A 17,988-nucleotide genomic window follows, 5' to 3' on the forward strand; every position below is an offset into this window, starting at 1 on the left:
AAAAAAATAAATGAATGAATTCCTATACCCCACAAATAACCCAGAGATGCATTTTAAATAATAGGACACATTCTACTCATGTAAAAACATGCTGATTCCCAGACCATCCACGGGCTGGATTTACAAGGTGATTGGGCCGGATCCGGCCTTAGTTTGCCTAGCCATGTTGTAGATTTTGATGCATTCCTTTTCTATGCAATGTAGTTGTTGTTTAGTTGTTTAGTTGTGTCCGACTCTTCGTGACCCCATGGACCAGAGCACACCAGGCACTCATATGCCTGTTGTCTTTGTTCATGGAGTTTTCTTGGCAGGGATACTAGAGTGGCTTGCCGGTTCCTGCTCCGATGCAATGTAGTACCCATAGTAAACACCAGATGGCTTAGCTCATATAAATGAGAGAAAATGACATTTTTCAGAAAAGAAAAAAAAACCCTCCGGTGTCACCGGTCAGCTTACGTCAGCTGAGAATCACTTTCAAGAAGGCAGAAGCAGTATTTACTGTGTGAGCTTTCCTCAAAAGTAAATATCACAGGCAGATAAACATTGGCAGAGGCAGCACGACTTATCACAAGTGGAATGTGTACATTTCCCCCTCTCCACCCCATTTTTGGGTACTGCAAATTGCATTTGTTCAGAAAGAAAAGTTACAAGTGCAGCAACTATCTCCAGGTAATGAATTTCCTTTATTGCTTTGAAATAAAATATACATCTACTGCAGGGCTTATATTAGATAGCTGGGAGCAAATCAAAAGTAGTAGTAGTAGTAGTAATAGTAGTAATAATAATAATAAAAACAAACCCCATACCTCTGCCTGGGTTTCCCTAGGCCTAGACAGTCTGGATAGCTTACAACATATATTAAAAATTGTTTAAAAAATTGTCAGAAATCAGGTTTTGTTAATGTTAGACGCATGCTTAAAAAAAAATCTAACTAAAGCTGTGGTATTTAATCAACCAATGGGCTGATATAAAAGTACAGCACTAACTGCAGTAAATCATTATAATAAATCTTAGCTGATAGTTTAAACAGATGGGAACAAAAATTATTCATCTTTATATAATAAAAGCACTATACTTTTTGAAATTACTGAGCAATGTTAATGACAACTTTTGATGCCCATTTGGTTAAACTCCTTCTGAGACCTTGGAAATGTGAGCTTTTGAGAAATACCACTGAAGTGTGCTATTTATAGTACACTTTTAAAATGGGCATTGAATATTTTATTGCATTTATTTTTTAGGATGGCATGGATTTCACAAACATGTTATTTCATTCTGTTAATTTCTTCAGTCTCTAGCGGTAAGTACCTCTAGATTGCTTCTTGTATGTGAATATTTGTAAAGATATACCTAAATGACTTCATCGGACCAAGCTCAGAAAATAAAATGTGGAACGGTAATAGTTTATCTAACAAATAATGCTGGATGAAATCAAAATACTCTGAATTATTAATTCTAGGGTAGCCAAATTTCAAAATATTTTGCATCCTCCAATGCTTTTTTCCAGAGGAAGCTGGGGGTTTCAGTGGTGACTAATGGTGCCTCTCTCACAATTTTGCTGGACAGTGTTAAATTTATACAGTGGTACCTTGGGTTAGGGACGCTGGTGTCGCTGTGGGTTAAAGCCTCAGCGCCTAGGGCTTGCCGATCGAAAGGTCGGCGGTTCAAATCCCCGCGGCGGGGTGCGCTCCCGCTGCTCGGTCCCAGCGCCTGCCAACCTAGCAGTTCAAAAGCACCCCCGGGTGCAAGTAGATAAATAGGGACCGCTTACCAGCGGGAAGGTAAACGGCGTTTCCGTGTGCTGCGCTGGCTCGCCAGAGCAGCGATGTCACGCTGGCCACGTGACCCGGAAGTGTCTCCGGACAGCGCTGGCCCCCGGCCTCTTGAGTGAGATGGGCGCACAACCCTAGAGTCTGTCAAGACTGGCCCGTACGGGCAGGGGTACCTTTACCTTGGGTTAAGTACTTAATTTGTTCCAGAGGTCTGTTCTTAACCTGAAACTGTTCTTAACCTGAAGCACCACTTTAGCTAATGGGGCCTCCTGCTGCTGCTGCGTCGCCTGAGCACCATTTCTGTTCTCATCCTGAAGTTCTTAACCTGAGGTACTATTTCTGGGTTAGCGGAGTCTGTAATCTGAAGCGTATGTAACCCAAGGTACCACTGTACTGGAGAATTTAGGTTTGAGCAATTACAGTAGATTAAAACACTCAATTGCCCTCTACTTAAAAAAGAAAGAAAGAAACAGGCCTTTTGTGATTAGGAAAGTTTCCAACAGTGAAGTGCTGGAGGGGAAAATGGGACATTCCAGGATCAAATCAGAAGCTGGAATGGTTTTGGCAATTCTGGGAATGCCCCAGGAAAGTCTGGACACTTGGAGGGTACACACCAGTAAGTTAACTTGTCAACTGTGGGGGCAGATGCTGTTCTGTTGCCAGCATTGAAATAAAATTTAACTGCCAGTTCAGTAGGTCTTTGTGCATGAAATAGAGGAGGGTGCTATTTTTAAAAAAAATATTATTTTTGTATCAGGCAGCAAAATGTCTTGGGCTAGCCTTGGAGCTGACTGGGCGTGTGGATTTGTTACAACTCATAAATAATGAGGTGGAGCAATGAGCTCCCATCTACTCCAGCCATAACATAATGGTCTACTTACACCTGCTCTGGCCACCTATAAAGGCATGGCTACTTTTCCTGATATAAAAACTCAGAAAGGAGCAACAGGAACTGTAGTTTTGTAGAGGTTAAAAAATAGGGTTGTGTTAAAAATAGCACAGTGTGATGCATCCCATTGGTGCAAGGGTTTCTGTTTGCTCAGTGGGACTATGGTTTTTAACTTCCTGTGTTCTTCATAGGAACTCATGAACGTAAAGCTGGTTTATAAATGAAAAGGGTCGATGGGACAGAAAGAACTTGAAGTGCAGGGGTTGAAAGTGGTTGGGTGGCTGAAGTAGGGATGCTTGCGGATTTCATTTGTTCCGCACTTTGATGCTGACAAAACCAGTTTGCATTCCCTGACCCACTGTACAGAAACGTAACAAAACAGTCCGCTGGATTTTTCCATTCTCCAAACCTTGCAATTTGAAAATGAGCTCAGAAAATGCACAAAATGTGCAAAATACCCTCACTTGTTTTTAAAAAACACACACATAAAATGCAACCAGAAATAAGCAAAATATTGCACAAAGGGCTATGGCAAAAGCTTTTAATAGCAACTAGAAGCCTAACATCAGCCATCTTCTGCCTATCTACCCCTGCTTTGGAAAATGGCAACAACTATGTACCATGAACATACGCTAACATTTTGCATTTTTGTGCCTCAGAATGTGTGTCTGAAATCTATGAAAACACATATTTTCAAGGAGGAGATATCTCTAAGGTTTATGCTCCCAATGCAGACTACTGCCAAATGATGTGCACGTATCACCCAAAGTGTCTATTATTTTCCTACTTTCCAGGAGACTGGGTGAAAGATAGTGGAAGGTAACATTCACATTACATCTCTGATTTGTTTGTTTATTTGTTCATTCATTTAGTGGCATCTATATACAAGTGACATTAACCTCTGTCTGCTTTTATAATTGCTCTTTCTGATTTGTATACATTATAAAATGAAATAATATACTCGAACAAGACAGGTACCTCCTATCCCAAGCTGGGTGTAATTGAATTTCAACGGCAGGGGACAGTTTTAGGAGGGGACGGTTGGTGGTTCATTTTGTTTGTTTTTACCCAGGGAGGGGGTTTCTTTTTTTCTTTTTGCATACTTCAGAAATCCACACTATAAATAAATAGCTAGATAAAGGGGAAGAAAAATAAATGTACGCTATAAATGAAGGGGTCCTTTCCAATTCTTTGATTCTATGATTCTATAATCTGTTTCTCTTCTCCTTTCCTTAATGTCAGGTTTGCATGCTTCCTGAAAGAGACTGATACTCAAGCATTGCCAAGGATACCCACCAAAGGGGTAATCTCTGGACATTCCCGGAAACAATGCCCTGGAGTCACTGGTAAGGTCTGCTCGTTCGGAGACCCTACAAAGCAGCCAAAGGGACATAGGAAGCAGCCTTATACCAAGTCAGACTATTGAGCCATCAAGCTCAGTGTTGTCTACATCAGTGGTGGGGAACCTCCAGCTTGAAGGCCCAATTCCCCCCTCCAGGCCTCCCCATCTGCCCTACACCTGGTACCCTATATCTGATGTCACACATGGGGCAGGTAGGGACTTGGCTTGGCTGAAAGGGGGTTTTCAGGCAGTGGCAGTCAGCTAATCAGTGGTGCCTGCAAAGTCCTGTGCACTGGGGTCTGCAAGTGTCAGCAATCATTTGATCCCTGGGCTTGCAAAGCACTATGCACTGGCCCATGCAAGAGCCAATGACCAGACGAATGGGCTTGCAAAGCACCGTGCCTTTGCTTTCATGGTATGATTTCAAACCATGCAAGCAAAATCTTGACATCAGTGAGACATCAGGTGATTGAGAAATAGCTAGGACCACCTACTTCTCAACCTTGGCCCCTGGTGGGGTGGGGGAAATAAGGATCTGCTCCTATGCATCTTTACTCAGAAGGAAATCCCACTGTGAAATACTACTACTACTGCTATACATGTGAATTGCTGCCCTGCCTGAGTAGGATCTACTTCCCAGGCAGTCAAGTTCTGAGATCTAGGGGGAACAGGCTGTCAGCTCAGTGGAAGACCATGTAACTAAGATGTTGGATCTGGGTCCTGGGCTTTATAAGGTGTGATGCATTGGGATTGGCCCTTGGGACTGGTACTGGCATCTAGGAGTTGCCCTTGAAGTCTGGACCTCTGCCTCTCAAGCTTACTGTTGAAACAGAGCAGTGTGGGCCTTGGGGTACGGCACTGATGCCTGGTTGCTGGGAGAGAGAGATGCCTCTAGATGCCTTGCTATTGGTGTTCATCTGCATTTGCAGATTGCTGTTGTCCTTCTGCCCCTCTCCAGCTTGCAGCAAGGAAGTCCATGAAGGGTTGGATATGCGAGGAGAAAACTACAATATAACCACTGAAGAAAGCTATGACCACTGCCAAAAAAGATGCACCAATGAGAATCACTGTCATTTTTTCACATACACCACAGCTTCATTTCACGATGCACATTTCCGGTAAATAATGCCAATATGCTTTTTAATTGGACCCAATGGACTTCTCAGTACTATGGATCAGATAGTTCGTTTTTCTGTATATGGCAAGCGGACTACAATGACTCTGATGCCTTTGCCAGGCAGGAAAACAGGGACCACAGGCTGTTTGCTCCAGGATCAATCATCTGCCCATAGAATTAAAGGTAACAAATTGTCACTTACCCACCCCTGGCATTTGGCCACCATGCAATGTGGTCTTTAGGCTGCATAAATTTTCCCACCCCACATAATAGCATCAAAGCCTTCTGCTATGCCAGCCCTTGGCCTGGATTCAGGTCCCTGTACTAGTGTGAGGGTATAAATACTGTTTCTTATGTTACTTCTGGGGTAATAAATGTGGTCATTAGGCTGTAATATTCATGCCCTCTGCCCCCATCTAGTTAAAGTTGGTTCTGAAACTGCTATGACTTGAATTAGTTCTCAGGTTCCAATGGAACCAGGGGTTGTGCGTTTGTTGCTCCTTAACAAGCTATGATCAATGGCCTACCTGTTGTTGGCTTGCCAACCATCACACCAGAGAATGGCATACTATTCAATACACAACGAACCAGAAAATTTCCATGCTTCAATGAAAGGAAGTATTTAAAGACAATTCTCACATTTCTGCACTCAGAGTTTAGATATCTGCTCAAAATCCCCCAAGCTCTCCTGTACAGATCATGTATTTTTGTCAGTTTTTATAAAATTGTGCTGGCCATGTTGAGATTATATAAATTAGTTATGGTCTCTGGCTCATGGTGTATAGACCCTAAGGCTGCAATCCTTTAACCGTATACCTGTGAGCAAGCCCCTTTGACCTCATTTGGACTTACTACTGGGTAGACATGCATAGGATTGCATTAGCAGTAGTGTTTGCTGCCTAAATCCATCCTTCTTGCAGTAGCTAACAGTACTTTCTGTTGTCATAAAATGGTATTAAATTGTCTGCAATAGCACAAGCTGAATTAATCTATTTCAGAACAGTCAGTTTCAGTATTCTCTACTGTGGATTTAAATGTGCTAATGACCCAGCACTTTGGGAGTCAAATACAGATTGTTCGCAGTGGAATTGCATTACTCACTAATCTTAATGAAATGAAAACATATCTTGCTCAAATCGGTTTGCAAGATACCTTACAGAGAATGGCAAGTCCTTGTGCTTTTTCTCCTCCTTGTTCAAAACTTAACGATGAACCCCCATACATTTATTTTGTACATTTATTTATCTCTATTTCTGTTATTTCCCTAAAAATGACAAGCAGTATGCTGGTATAATTTGATGCACATAGATCAACATTCTACAGCAATCATTTTTCAAGCAGAATGCATATGAGTAGAGCATTATTAGTGACTTCACATGCTGAAATATTTTATAGCAGCATTATTCTGATACCTATCTACCTTCAGGGCACTGTCACTGTGATTAATTGGATGATGCTTGTGGATTGCTATTCTAATAAGAATTAAAATCCAGAAGCACACAATCAAAATTAGTACCTGCTTTGGTCTTTTTTAAAGTTGCCCTCTATTTTCCACACTTCAGGAGATGGATCAGGTTCTAGATCATTTCCTTTAGTAAAGCATTTAACCAAACAAAACATACAGCTATCTGGATTTTGCTTCTTTAATGCAGGCCTCTCTATCTGGTGCTCTCCTCAGGGCTTGCCCCTCTCACTTGACCATGCCCCTCCTGGCTTCATTCTACAGCTTCCTGGCCTGTTTTTTTCCTGACTAGACTATATCCCTGAACTATGCCTTTTGTTTGTCTGGATTGAGGACTGAGAGATGTGTCTGTGTCTCTTTGTGTAGAAAAATCTCATTTTTTGTTTGGTTGGAATGTAGCTGATTGTAAGAGTCACATCAATTGCGTCGAATGCCTTTTTCTCTGGTCCCACCCACCATTGGCATGCAGACCCCTAAAGTTTGTTCTTGAGGGGACATGGCCCTCAGGCTGAAAAAGGGTCCCTATGCCTGACATAGAGGAAGGCAACAAATTTGGAAAACAATCAATCTGAGGCTAGATAATTATTTCCTTTCCTTTGACTGGGTTCCTATTTCATGCTAACAGTTTAAATCTCCTTTCTCATTCAGCAATAAATGCTACTTGAAGTATAGTGCCAAGGGAACACCAACCAGTATAAGGTATCTAAGTGGCGTTATGTCAGGATTCTCATTAAAGGCATGTCAAGGTGCCGATACAGGTAAATAAATATGTATATATTAAAAGAAAACAGTAGGGAGAGTATATTGTAGGGTGTTTTGATACAATGCCATAGGTGTAAATAAATATATATTCCATACAGCAGCCATTTTCAACCTGGTGACCTCTAGATGTTGCTGGGCTCAAGCTTTCATCAGCCTCAACAAACATGGCCAATGGTCATAGATGATGGGAGTTGTAGTCCAACAATATTGGGAGGGCACCAGTTGAATATGGGCACCAGTGAATATGAAAAAGAATGGTTATAGTAAAGGTTATTATCCATTGTGCCAATAACATATTTGAGTTATAATGTAGTCATATCTTCTCCTGTTTTGCTAATTCATTCTCACAACAATCTTGTGAAGTAGTTATGCTAAGAGATAATGACTTGCACAAGCCATTGAATGAGCTTTGTTGCTGAGTTGAGAATATGGATTCAGGGAATGAAGGGTCAAACAGTGTCATAATACACAAATTCTGGAGAATTTGACTCCACAACTCTCAGACCAAAGTGATATTATATGTATGTGTATTTCTTGATTTCATGGATGAGTTTGACTATACACATTCATTTTCTGTGCAGACTGTCGGATGGAAATTTTTCAGGAGGAATTTTCTGGTGTTACGGTTGCAAGAGTTCTGACACCTGATGCCTTTGTATGCAGAACAATTTGCACTTACAACCCAGTCTGCTTATTCTTTACCTTTTATGATAGTGATGGAGATGTAAAACACCCAAAGTGAGTATTACTATCAAGTAGTCTGAAGACATCATGCTTCCTAATAACATGTTTAAAATTGTAACAATCTCTTTGAAATATTTATCCTTAGCCCTTGTGGATGAGTCAATGAATATCTGGGGTGTGTGCATGTGGCAGCCTGCCTCCTGTTTCTCCACTCACCTGATTGTTGAGTACTACAATTCCCATCATTCCTGACCTCTGACTGTGTTAGCTGGGGATGATAGGAGTTGTAGTACAAAAACAGCGGGAAACCCATGTTTGGGAAACCCTGGTTTACAGAATCAGAGGATATGATGTATTCAGAATGCAGCCGAAGAGGCCTAGAAGCACTTTCAGTATGCAATCAATACTATCACTGATGAGTTTGTGTTTGTGTTTTTGCTTTAGATTTACTTGCAAAATGATGAAATCAATAAATGGCACACCAGAGAGTTTTGTAGAAAGACGATTTAGGTCAGGTTTCAGTCTCCTAAGCTGCCGGACAGCTACACCTGGTAATGCATAAGTTATGCTGTCCACAAAACAATTTCATGATTGATGAATTCCTTGCCCTTATCATGATAACGCACTATTTTTATTTTGTTTTGTTTGCAATGGTTACAAACAAAATGGCAGCCTGTCATGTTATGGATCACAACAATTTAAACTTTCTGGGGGAGCAAGTGAAGACAGACTATGTCAAAGGAAGCAAGGAATGCCAACAACTTTGCACAGACACGGTCCGCTGCCAGTTTTTTACATACGATTCAGACCCAACATTGTGCAACCGAGAAGGGTAAGTTTCTGAAATAAATCAACAAACGAACATCCCACAATATTAAGATTTACCCATAAACTTTTCCTTGCTGAGCAATATTCGAAAATTGAATCCGCCTTCCTTTCTTTTCTTGATAGCAAATGTAAATGCTACCTAAGAATGACTGCCAATGGGGCACCGGATAAAATTGTGACAGAGACGAGAAAGGTTTCTGGCTATTCTTTAAGATTGTGTCAGGTTAAAGACAGACTTGGTGAGTCAAAGTTGGAAGTATGTGGTTAACGTTTCTGTATGTGGGCTTCTTAAAGCATCTGGCTGGCTGGCTGTGGAAGCTAGACGGGTGTCTAGATGCTAGACGGGTTAGCAGGGGCAGGCGGCCTTGTGGCAAAGTGTTGCAGTGGCATGGCTGCTGCTTACCAGAATGGTGCTGAGGATAGTGCTGAGGCAGACCTGTGTGGGTGCTCTGGTGGAACCAATCAAGCACATCTGCCAGTGTGCCCATGCACACCCAGCCTTGCTGCCACCCTGCCCTACCCCCCACACCATCCAGCTAAATTTTGGCAGCACTGCTGTTGGGATGATAGCAGTGCAGCACTATTCCACCCTGCCAGCCACTTCTCTTGTGATATCTTTGGTATGTTCCATCAGGCCTCTTATGTGCTTCGTTGAAGGTTTTGTCCTATATAAGAGCCATTAAAGTTCCCAGTTAATTAATTAAATTTTAGTCTAGGCACATTGCATAGTTATTGGGTGCTCACCAGAGGCAAAACAGATTTGCTTTCAAAATGCCGCCTTAAAATTATCTTCTCTGTTATTGTATATTCGCTATTCCCCATATATTGTTTTGTTGCTTTAATGATTGTTGAATATTTATTGAAATTTGCTACACCTTCTTGGCCTCCTATTATGTTTGAAATATCAGTAATTAATGTTATTTGCAAGCTGACATGCACTAGTATTTGACAAGGGCTTTCATGCAGTAGTGCTTAGTATTTCATTATAGCAGATGGCTGACACACAATGGTTTATCATATGAGCAAATTTGACAGGTAAGCATAACATAATAATTCCTATTTGGTGCCAACTGAAATAACCAGTGAGACAACCAAGTCTATAACACTACGAATTTTTGTTCATCTGCCCAATATTGTCTCCTCTGAGGTCTCTAATCTGCAAGGCTCTGCTGTAAGTTTATATACAGCAATATAGAATAACCTAAGGCTATATAAACAGACTGTGTGGCCCAGTTCAGGAACAAAAGCTGCCTATAATCCAGAATTAACAACTTTTGATAGATACCCTGATATCTCTTCTAACTTTGTAAAGCATACTTCCTCTGTTTAATGTACCAGAGTCTGTCTGTTCAAAATGCTGCTCATGTCCCTGAACCTTCTGTGGTCATTCTGCACAAACATTTCTGTACAAACATTTCTGGGGTAGTTCTGTCTAGCTATCAAGTGCCCATCAGCTTCTGTTTGCTGGTTTGTGTTTACTCTTCTTTTTAAAAGGGATTGCATAGAAAAGGCCTCTTAGAGCTTAATTTGTGCTTGGACAAATCTTTCAATTTCCATTTCTCTTAGTTTCTTATTTTTCCGTTTTGAAATTTAGTTCTTCACATTTCCAAAGCAGTTTTGCCACTTATTTATTTATAACCCCTCATAGAAATTCATCAACATTTAGGTGACATTTCTCCTAATATATGAATTTTGCATTCAGTTTTGATTCAAATGCACATTTTTTTTGCAAGCAGTTTTCCTAACAGAATGCACGTTCATAACTTATTTTCACTAATATATGTGAACTTGATTGAGAATACCTGCACTGGAGTAGAAATTTCACCCTTTCCAGTTTCTTCATTTAACTCTTAGCTCTGATAGGGAAGCTTACTGTTTGGTGAGGGAGACTGAGAATGGTTAGATATCATGAGTTCCATGCCACCTTCGAAAACGTATCACTTTCCTTACTGGGGCTGACAGCAGCTTTGTTTAAGTTTGGATTGGGGGAAAACAAAGCAGGGAAAGAACTAAACACTCCTCTGCTTCTGCACTACTGCTCCAATCCTTGTGGGAAGGGACAGTCCCACACCTGCTGCTTGGTTAAAATGAAAACATCAGGATGCCAGTGACCGGCTGTCCCAAGTCATGTCTGGTTAGCATTTGATTTCCTAAAGTCACATCCAGTTTGACTTTGAAAACAAGGGAAAGGACTCCATGGTGGATTGAATTGGTCTTCTGCCTGTAAGTTACAGGCCACAGAGTCCTTTTGTCTTAATAATGTATCCCACAAAGGCCTAAGAAACACACAAGATTGCACCTGGTGGATACAAGGAGAACTGGAATCGTTAGGAGTTTGGATAATCTTAATTCAGAGTATCAGTGATGAAATATGGTGGTGACAAAATTCTAGAAGACCATTGGGAGGTTTGGGTCAATTCATTTGCCTCAGTTTAACTGAACTTGCATGCCTGTTGTGGTAAAAGCCCACATATAGTCCTTGAGAGAGGGCATAAAAGAAAGTTTTTATTTTTTAAAAAAATCATTAAATTTATTTTAAAAAACTTCAAAGTTTTATCATTTTATTCAACCTATGTGATCTGTTGCAATAAACAAAAACTATGAGGTAAAAACTATTTGTGCTAGAAAAACATTGTTGAGATTTAAGTATTTTCTTAGAATGTGTGAAGCAATCTGTGACAAAGGGACGGATTGTTGGAGGAACAAATTCGTCTTCTGGAGAATGGCCCTGGCAAGTCAGTTTGCACGCAAAGTTATCTCTTCAGAGTCATCTATGTGGTGGTGCAATCATCAGTGACCAATGGATAGTGACTGCAGCCCATTGTACAGAAGAGTGAGTAAAACCTCTGTGAAGTAAGCAAAACCAAATTGTTTAAATGTTTCTAAGTTGCAAGGGATGAGCCTTGAAAACAGTGGGTGAGATCCAGTTATGTCCAATGCAAGAAGAACTCCTCTAGTCCAATGGGACTTCTGGTTTCTCCCTTCCACCCCTCCATCTGTTCCGGAAGGTTCCCCAACCTCCTGGAGTAGGTTTTCTACATGCATGTTTGTGAGGGGAGGATGGAGAAGTCCCATTATGCTAATGGATGCCCCCTCATGCTATGTTTGATGTTTCTCAGTCGCACCAGTGGCCTAGCAACAAGGCACATTTCCCACAAATAGCGGCTCTGTGCTAAATTCTGCAGGCATCTGATGCCTGGGGAAAACCATGTGAAGAGACCCAGGAATGGGTGGCAGCAGAAGCAGCAGCAGGAGCAACTCTAGAAACAGCTGAGGCCATAGAGTGTCCATGCAGTGGCTGGCCATTGTGCACCCCTTGCAACGCCTCGCAAACCCTTAGCGATGCTGCCTGCCCTCCTTCCCTGCCCCACCCCCACTGGGCTTCCTCCAAGCCAGCTGAGGCGGCACTTTTGTCTGAGCCTCTACCTTTGCCTCAAGCCTCCTTCTTCCTCCTTTCTTGCCCGCTGAATGGCATGGAGTCGCTGCCCTGCACTCCCACTGTTCTCTGGCTGCTTGTTCCAGAAAAAGTGGGAATGAGTGGCTTTCCCCACTTTCTGTTGTTAGTCCTGCTCTCATGTAGTTTGAGTGAGTGCCTCCTCATTAATCCAGGATGCAAGGAGTGAGGTGAACTGCTTCCCTTTGTGTGTGTTAGCCTTGCTCTTGTGCTTGCTTGCTCTCCCTCTCTCACCATTGTGTGGGGTGTTGCACTTAGGTTAGTAAACTGTGAGGGCATTTTTGGCTATGGATGTGTGGAGCTGGTGGCACCTTCTCCTAAACTGCAAATGAACAAGCCAAGTAAGTGCATGCACAGTAGGCCTGGCTTTTCTTCCCATGAGCTTGAATGCATGTGAGATAAAACCCTCTTTTTATAGGAGTAAAACATGACAGTGGAGCATCATTCTATAGTTTGCCTCAGGTGGCAAAATATCTTGGACCATCCCTGCCCTGCAGTATTGGTGAAAACTGTCCATCTCACTAGAGAGATGACTGTACATGAAATTACTGGACTGCTAGTGGGAAAACTTAATAGTAGGGTAGGAGGGCTGGGGGAAAAAAATCACACCTGGCAACCAATGTACCCCTTTGTTTTCAGATAGTACATGGGTAGACAAGTCTAAAAAGCCTGGGACACAAGTTTTCATGGTCCTCTAGCAGCTATGGTGTCTCATTTACCAGAAGTAATCTAATTAGCATGGGTAGGCAAACTAAGGCCCAGGGACCGGATCCGGCCCATTGCCTTCTAAATCTGGCCCGCGGATGGTCCGGGAATCAGCGTGTTTTTATGTGAGTAGAATGTGTTCTTTTATTTAAAATGCATCTCTGGGTTATTTGTGGGGCATAGGAATTTGTCCCCCCCCCCAAAAAAAAATAGTCCAGCCGCCCACAAGGTCTGAGGGACAGTGGACCGGCCCCCTGCTGAAAAAGTTTGCTGACCCCTGGTATTTAGTGTTAACTCTGGAAGTGTATACTTAATTCTGACCAAACTAACCTACCTGGTGTATATTGTGCTCTAGGAGGCTTAGTTTGGTCAGAATTGAGTATGCACTTCCATAGGTGCATTGGTTGCCTGATGTGAAATAGATAGGCATTATTTTTATCTCTGCTACCCCACTATAAAGATTAGATTAGATGGATCCTGGGGCTGATCCAGCGGAGCTATGTGCTGCCATGCTCTTATGTGTTATGAGAAGAAGGGAAAGACTACTGAGGCTTCAAGAAAGGCATGGGCATGTTATAAATGGCTTCCAGATGTTATGAGGCACAAAAAAGCACTTCCAGATGTTATGAGGCACAAAAAAGTATTGGGGAGAATTAGCTGCTACAAGAATAGAAATGAAAAGAATGCAATACAATACAGTGCTTTGAAGCACAAAGAAATAGCTGGATTTCTGTGTGGCATGGATCTTAGGTTAGCCTTTCTAAATCAATAGAAAACAGCCTCATATTCAAAGCTTTAAATAAGCCTGCTCTTTTAAAATTGTTTCTCTGCTTAGCCTTCTGGTAACAGATGTTTGGCGTGTTTATGCGGGCATTTTGAAGCAGTCAGAAATAAATGAAGATACCCCCTTCTTCAGAGTTCAAGAGATTATTGTCCACCCTAAGTATGAGTATTCAGAGACAGGATATGACATCGCTTTAATGAAACTGGACAGGCCGATGAACTTCAGTGGTATGTGAAAATTTTAAGTTTACTGCAAAATCCTAAATGTTATCTTATGGAACTCAGCATTGCTACCACTAAAGCTAAAGTAACTTGACTGCAGTAGCTTTTAACCAGCTATTGTTCCAACCAAGTAAAAATTACAATTGGCATTCTTACAGGAATGCGATGTAGTTTTAAATGAATTCTCTTTCCTCCACATTTAACTATTTACTTTTCCTTTAAATGGAAATTCAGCTTTACAGCAACCGATATGCTTACCATCTGAAGACAGAATGAATACAGAATTCACCAACTGCTGGGTGACTGGATGGGGTTACACAAAAGAGAGAGGTATTGAAAAAAATAAAACTATGAAATGTGAAATACTTATCTTTGGAAATGATCATGCTGAATCCATAAAAGATGAAGTCATGCCAGGGAAAACCTCACATGCTCTGGAGGGGAGGGTTTCCTGTGACCAATAGGGTAGCAATTGCACTGATACACAATCTAGAAGCTTTCAATTTTGCACTGCCTACAAATATATAAATATTTTAAATGTGTAATATACGTGGGGCCTTAATTTGATATTAGAAATGATGCGCTTAGTGTTTTCAAATTGATTTCCCCAAAGGAGTCACACCAGTGATGTGTAGGCTGGGCAGTTCTGTAACCAGTGGAAGTTGCATGAAAAGAAACATGCGAGAGATGTGCATAGAATCATAGATATGGAAGGGACCTCAAAGGTCATCTAAGGCAACCATCTGTCAATGCAGCATGCTTGATCTACGGTCATTCTCTGCATGTGTACAGATAAAGCAGACAACCTACATAGTGGGTGCGTGGATATTTCAGGCTCCTGGGAACTTCTCGTTTCTTGTGACAATTTAGTGAGTCCCGACACACGGTCTGGAAATTACTGAGCTAGGAGGAATTGGCAACATTGTTGACATCTCTCTCCCCTTCCTGCTTTGTGTCCTGTTTCCATCATTTGTAACACTGTAGGTGAGATACAAGATACCCTGCAAAAAGTCCGCATCCCCCTAATATCCAATTTAGAATGCCAGTCACGATACCAAGAACACAGGATAACTGACAAGATGATGTGTGCTGGCTACAGAGAAGGTGGCAGGGACGCTTGTAAGGTAACAGCCTCCTTTGTGTTACCTAGGATTTACGTAATTTACAAATGTTGACCAGTTTAATTGCCAAAGTATCCTGGGAATTGTAGTTTGGTGAATGAAGGTGATGAGAATCCTGCTAGAAATCCCTTGCTGTTTCTCCTACTACAGCTCCCAGCATGGTGTAGTGGTTAAGAGCGGTGGAATCGTAATCTGGTGAACCGGGTTCGATTCCCTGCTCCTCCACACACAGCTGCTGGGTGACTTTGGGCTAGTCACACTTCTCTGAAGTCTCTCAGCCCCACTCACCTCACAGAGTGTTTGTTGTGGGGGAGGGAGGGAAAGGAGATTGTTAGCTGCTTTGAGACTCCTTTGGGTAGTGATAAAGTGGGATATCAAATCCAAACTCTTCTCTTCTTCTTCTCCCATGGTTCCCTGGGAATAGTTAAAGAAATAAGCATGTGCCAATCTGCACCATGTATTCTCTCTCCATTTACTTTTCAAGCTAATTTATGACTTGAGAAATCTAATCTTTAACATCTGCTTTGGCTTGTAGCAGTGTAAGTGGAACTGGCCATTTCTGTCCCACTTTTCAGGAAATCAGTGTAACTATTAAATATGTTGGGTCCTGATTTATATTGTTCTCTGTAGATGAGCCAGGACAAAAAGGCTCCATTACATATATGGTGCAGTGAGCAGACTTTCTGGCACTGACTAAAGGGTGAAAGTAAAATCATTCCATGTATCTTTGCCTGGCAAGAAGGTCATTTTCATTTCCTTTGAAAAATTAAAGGTAGCATTAAACAATGAACATGTGAAGAAATGACATGGGTTTGGGTGCTTAGTTAATGCCAATTCTGCAGACCACACATAAATTAACTCTTATTTACCCTTGGTTTGAATTGCAAAAATATTAAAGTTTATTGGATTGAAATCAGCGCATGTAATGCATTTGAGATTTACCACCATTTTACATTTAAACAGATTACGAACAGATTATTTTTGAGTTCTGGTGACGTTACTCTAATGAGTATGTTTCTGCCCCTGTTGTGGTTTGTTTATACTCAGGAAAAGAGCTGCTATTGCAGTTGCTAATTTGGATGTCCCATTCAAGACCAGGACTCTCACATGGCCAAAATACTGACAATATATGTGTTTCTTATCTCTCTCTCTCTAGGGAGATTCAGGTGGTCCTCTCTCATGTGAACGTCAGAGAACCTGGTATTTGGTTGGTATTACCAGCTGGGGTGAGGGATGCGCTCGTCCAGGTCAACCGGGAGTTTACACTAATGTGATTGAGTTTGTAGACTGGATTCATGAAAAAGCCTTGTAAAAAAAAAAGTCCAGTGACCTAAACGTATGGAAGACGACAGAAGATGATGTCAGACAAGCAGCTCTAGAATTCTCTGAGAAATCTCTGAGAGGTTCTGTGAACTTGTGGTTTTTGAAAAGGCTAGTTAGCAGGGTTGAAACAAAGACTGAACTCATTTGACCTATTGCATGCAATAAAAAGAATAACCCCCAAAGTGGCAAATGCCTTTCACCCTGGTGCTCATATTGAAACTGACCGATGTGTATTCAAATTACAAAGGGGAATGAATGTACTTGAGCCAAACACTGCTTGACAAATGTAGTGTGGTGTGGTGTAGTGCTTAAGAGCGGTAGACTCGTAATCTGGGGAACCGGGTTCACGTCTCCGCTCCTCCACATGCAGCTGCTGGGTAACCTTGGGCTAGTCACACTTCTTTGAAGTCTCTCAGCCCCACTCACCTCACAGAGTGTTTGTTGTGGGAGAGGAAGGGAAAGGAGAATGTTAGCCGCTTTGAGACTCCTTCGCGTAGTGATAAAGCGGGATATCAACTCCAAACTCCTCCTCCTCCTCCTCCTCCTCCTCCTCTTCTTCTTCTTCTGGGACATATCCTACGTGGATATTGTCCACACCCAAGCATTTCAGTGAGTTTTGGCAAGCATAACTCTACAAAGTAGAGTATGATTTCAGCCATAAATGCAATATTTAAGACTCATGGATTTCACCATGATGCTGATGTTGACTGCTCTGTTGGATCTATATCGCCGCCTCATTGCTCCTGGGTGGCTTGCAACAAAATCCTAAACACACAATATAGGGTGAAAATCAAATCAGTGACAAAATACAGAAAAGAAAAGTTCTTACATTGAGGCAGCATAAAACAACCTACAGCCTGGATTTAAGGCACAATTTAGAAGCCTGGTTGAATTAAAAGTTATTTGCCTGATGCCAATAAGGTGCTCTGTGAGTTTCATTGGGGAAGCTGTTTCCATAGGTGCATTTCATTTCCTCTGGACTGCACTAGATTCCTAAAAAACTTATCCACTGCAACCACTCATTTTTCTTGATACCGTTAAATTACCTTTCCAAGCTAAACTGTCTCTCGCTAACTGCAGTTACAGAGGGAGGGAAAAACAACAGCCAAGCACTGATTTATATAAGAAATAACTAACCAAAAGGTGGACCATCAGATTTTGCATGAGACTGAGCTTTGTTTTGTTCAGAACTTTCATGGGAGGGGAGAAATGTATGCCAAGCAATAGGTCTCCTCTTCCTTCCTTCCTGAAGCTGTTGCTTTTCATTAGTATGTAAAAGACCACTTTGGGTAGTTCCACACCCTCATATGTTTAGGGGTGGTGTTGGTGCCCTAGAAAAGGTCAATCTCTGTGGCAGCCCCTAAGTTATGAAATTCCCTCTCCATTGCATAGTTCTTGTCCTACGCTGAAGACACAACTTTTTACCCAGGCCTTTGACACCTGAGATATATGTTTTTAGGGCTCATGCTATTCTTTTGATTGTAAATTGTTTTTGTTGCTTTTAGAATTGTATTTTTACATTGC

The 17,988-nt window shown here is 41.7% G+C and overlaps 1 protein-coding gene across 1 annotated transcript; it reads left to right on the forward strand.

Annotated features, from left to right (window-relative positions):
* The first annotated feature begins 575 nt into the window (after positions 1–575).
* Positions 576–16,663, forward strand: KLKB1 (kallikrein B1). The gene is made up of 15 exons (XM_028744974.2): positions 576–669; positions 1,242–1,300; positions 3,321–3,480; positions 3,904–4,007; positions 4,962–5,121; positions 7,231–7,340; positions 7,926–8,082; positions 8,473–8,579; positions 8,701–8,860; positions 8,980–9,095; positions 11,515–11,689; positions 13,851–14,026; positions 14,255–14,350; positions 15,005–15,144; positions 16,298–16,663. Exons 2-15 carry the CDS (start codon positions 1,243–1,245, stop codon positions 16,451–16,453), a joined length of 1,875 nt encoding a protein of 624 aa, XP_028600807.2. The 5' UTR covers positions 576–669; position 1,242; the 3' UTR covers positions 16,454–16,663.
* Positions 16,664–17,988: the final 1,325 nt, after the last annotated feature.

This window comes from Podarcis muralis, chromosome 9 (genome assembly GCF_964188315.1).
Source record: "Podarcis muralis chromosome 9, rPodMur119.hap1.1, whole genome shotgun sequence".
NCBI classification, from domain to species: Eukaryota; Metazoa; Chordata; class Lepidosauria; order Squamata; family Lacertidae; genus Podarcis; species Podarcis muralis.

What these genes read in the sequence shown, in the direction of transcription:
- KLKB1 (XM_028744974.2), top strand. Translation starts at nt 1,243, where the DNA reads ATGGCATGGATTTCACAAACATGTTATTTCATTCTGTTAATTTCTTCA. An exon ending in GCAGCCCATTGTACAGAAGA is followed by an intron (nt 11,690 to 13,850) that starts GTGAGTAAAACC and finishes TTCTCTGCTTAG; the next exon opens with CCTTCTGGTAACAGATGTTT. An exon ending in CAGGCCGATGAACTTCAGTG is followed by an intron (nt 14,027 to 14,254) that starts GTATGTGAAAAT and finishes ATGGAAATTCAG; the next exon opens with CTTTACAGCAACCGATATGC.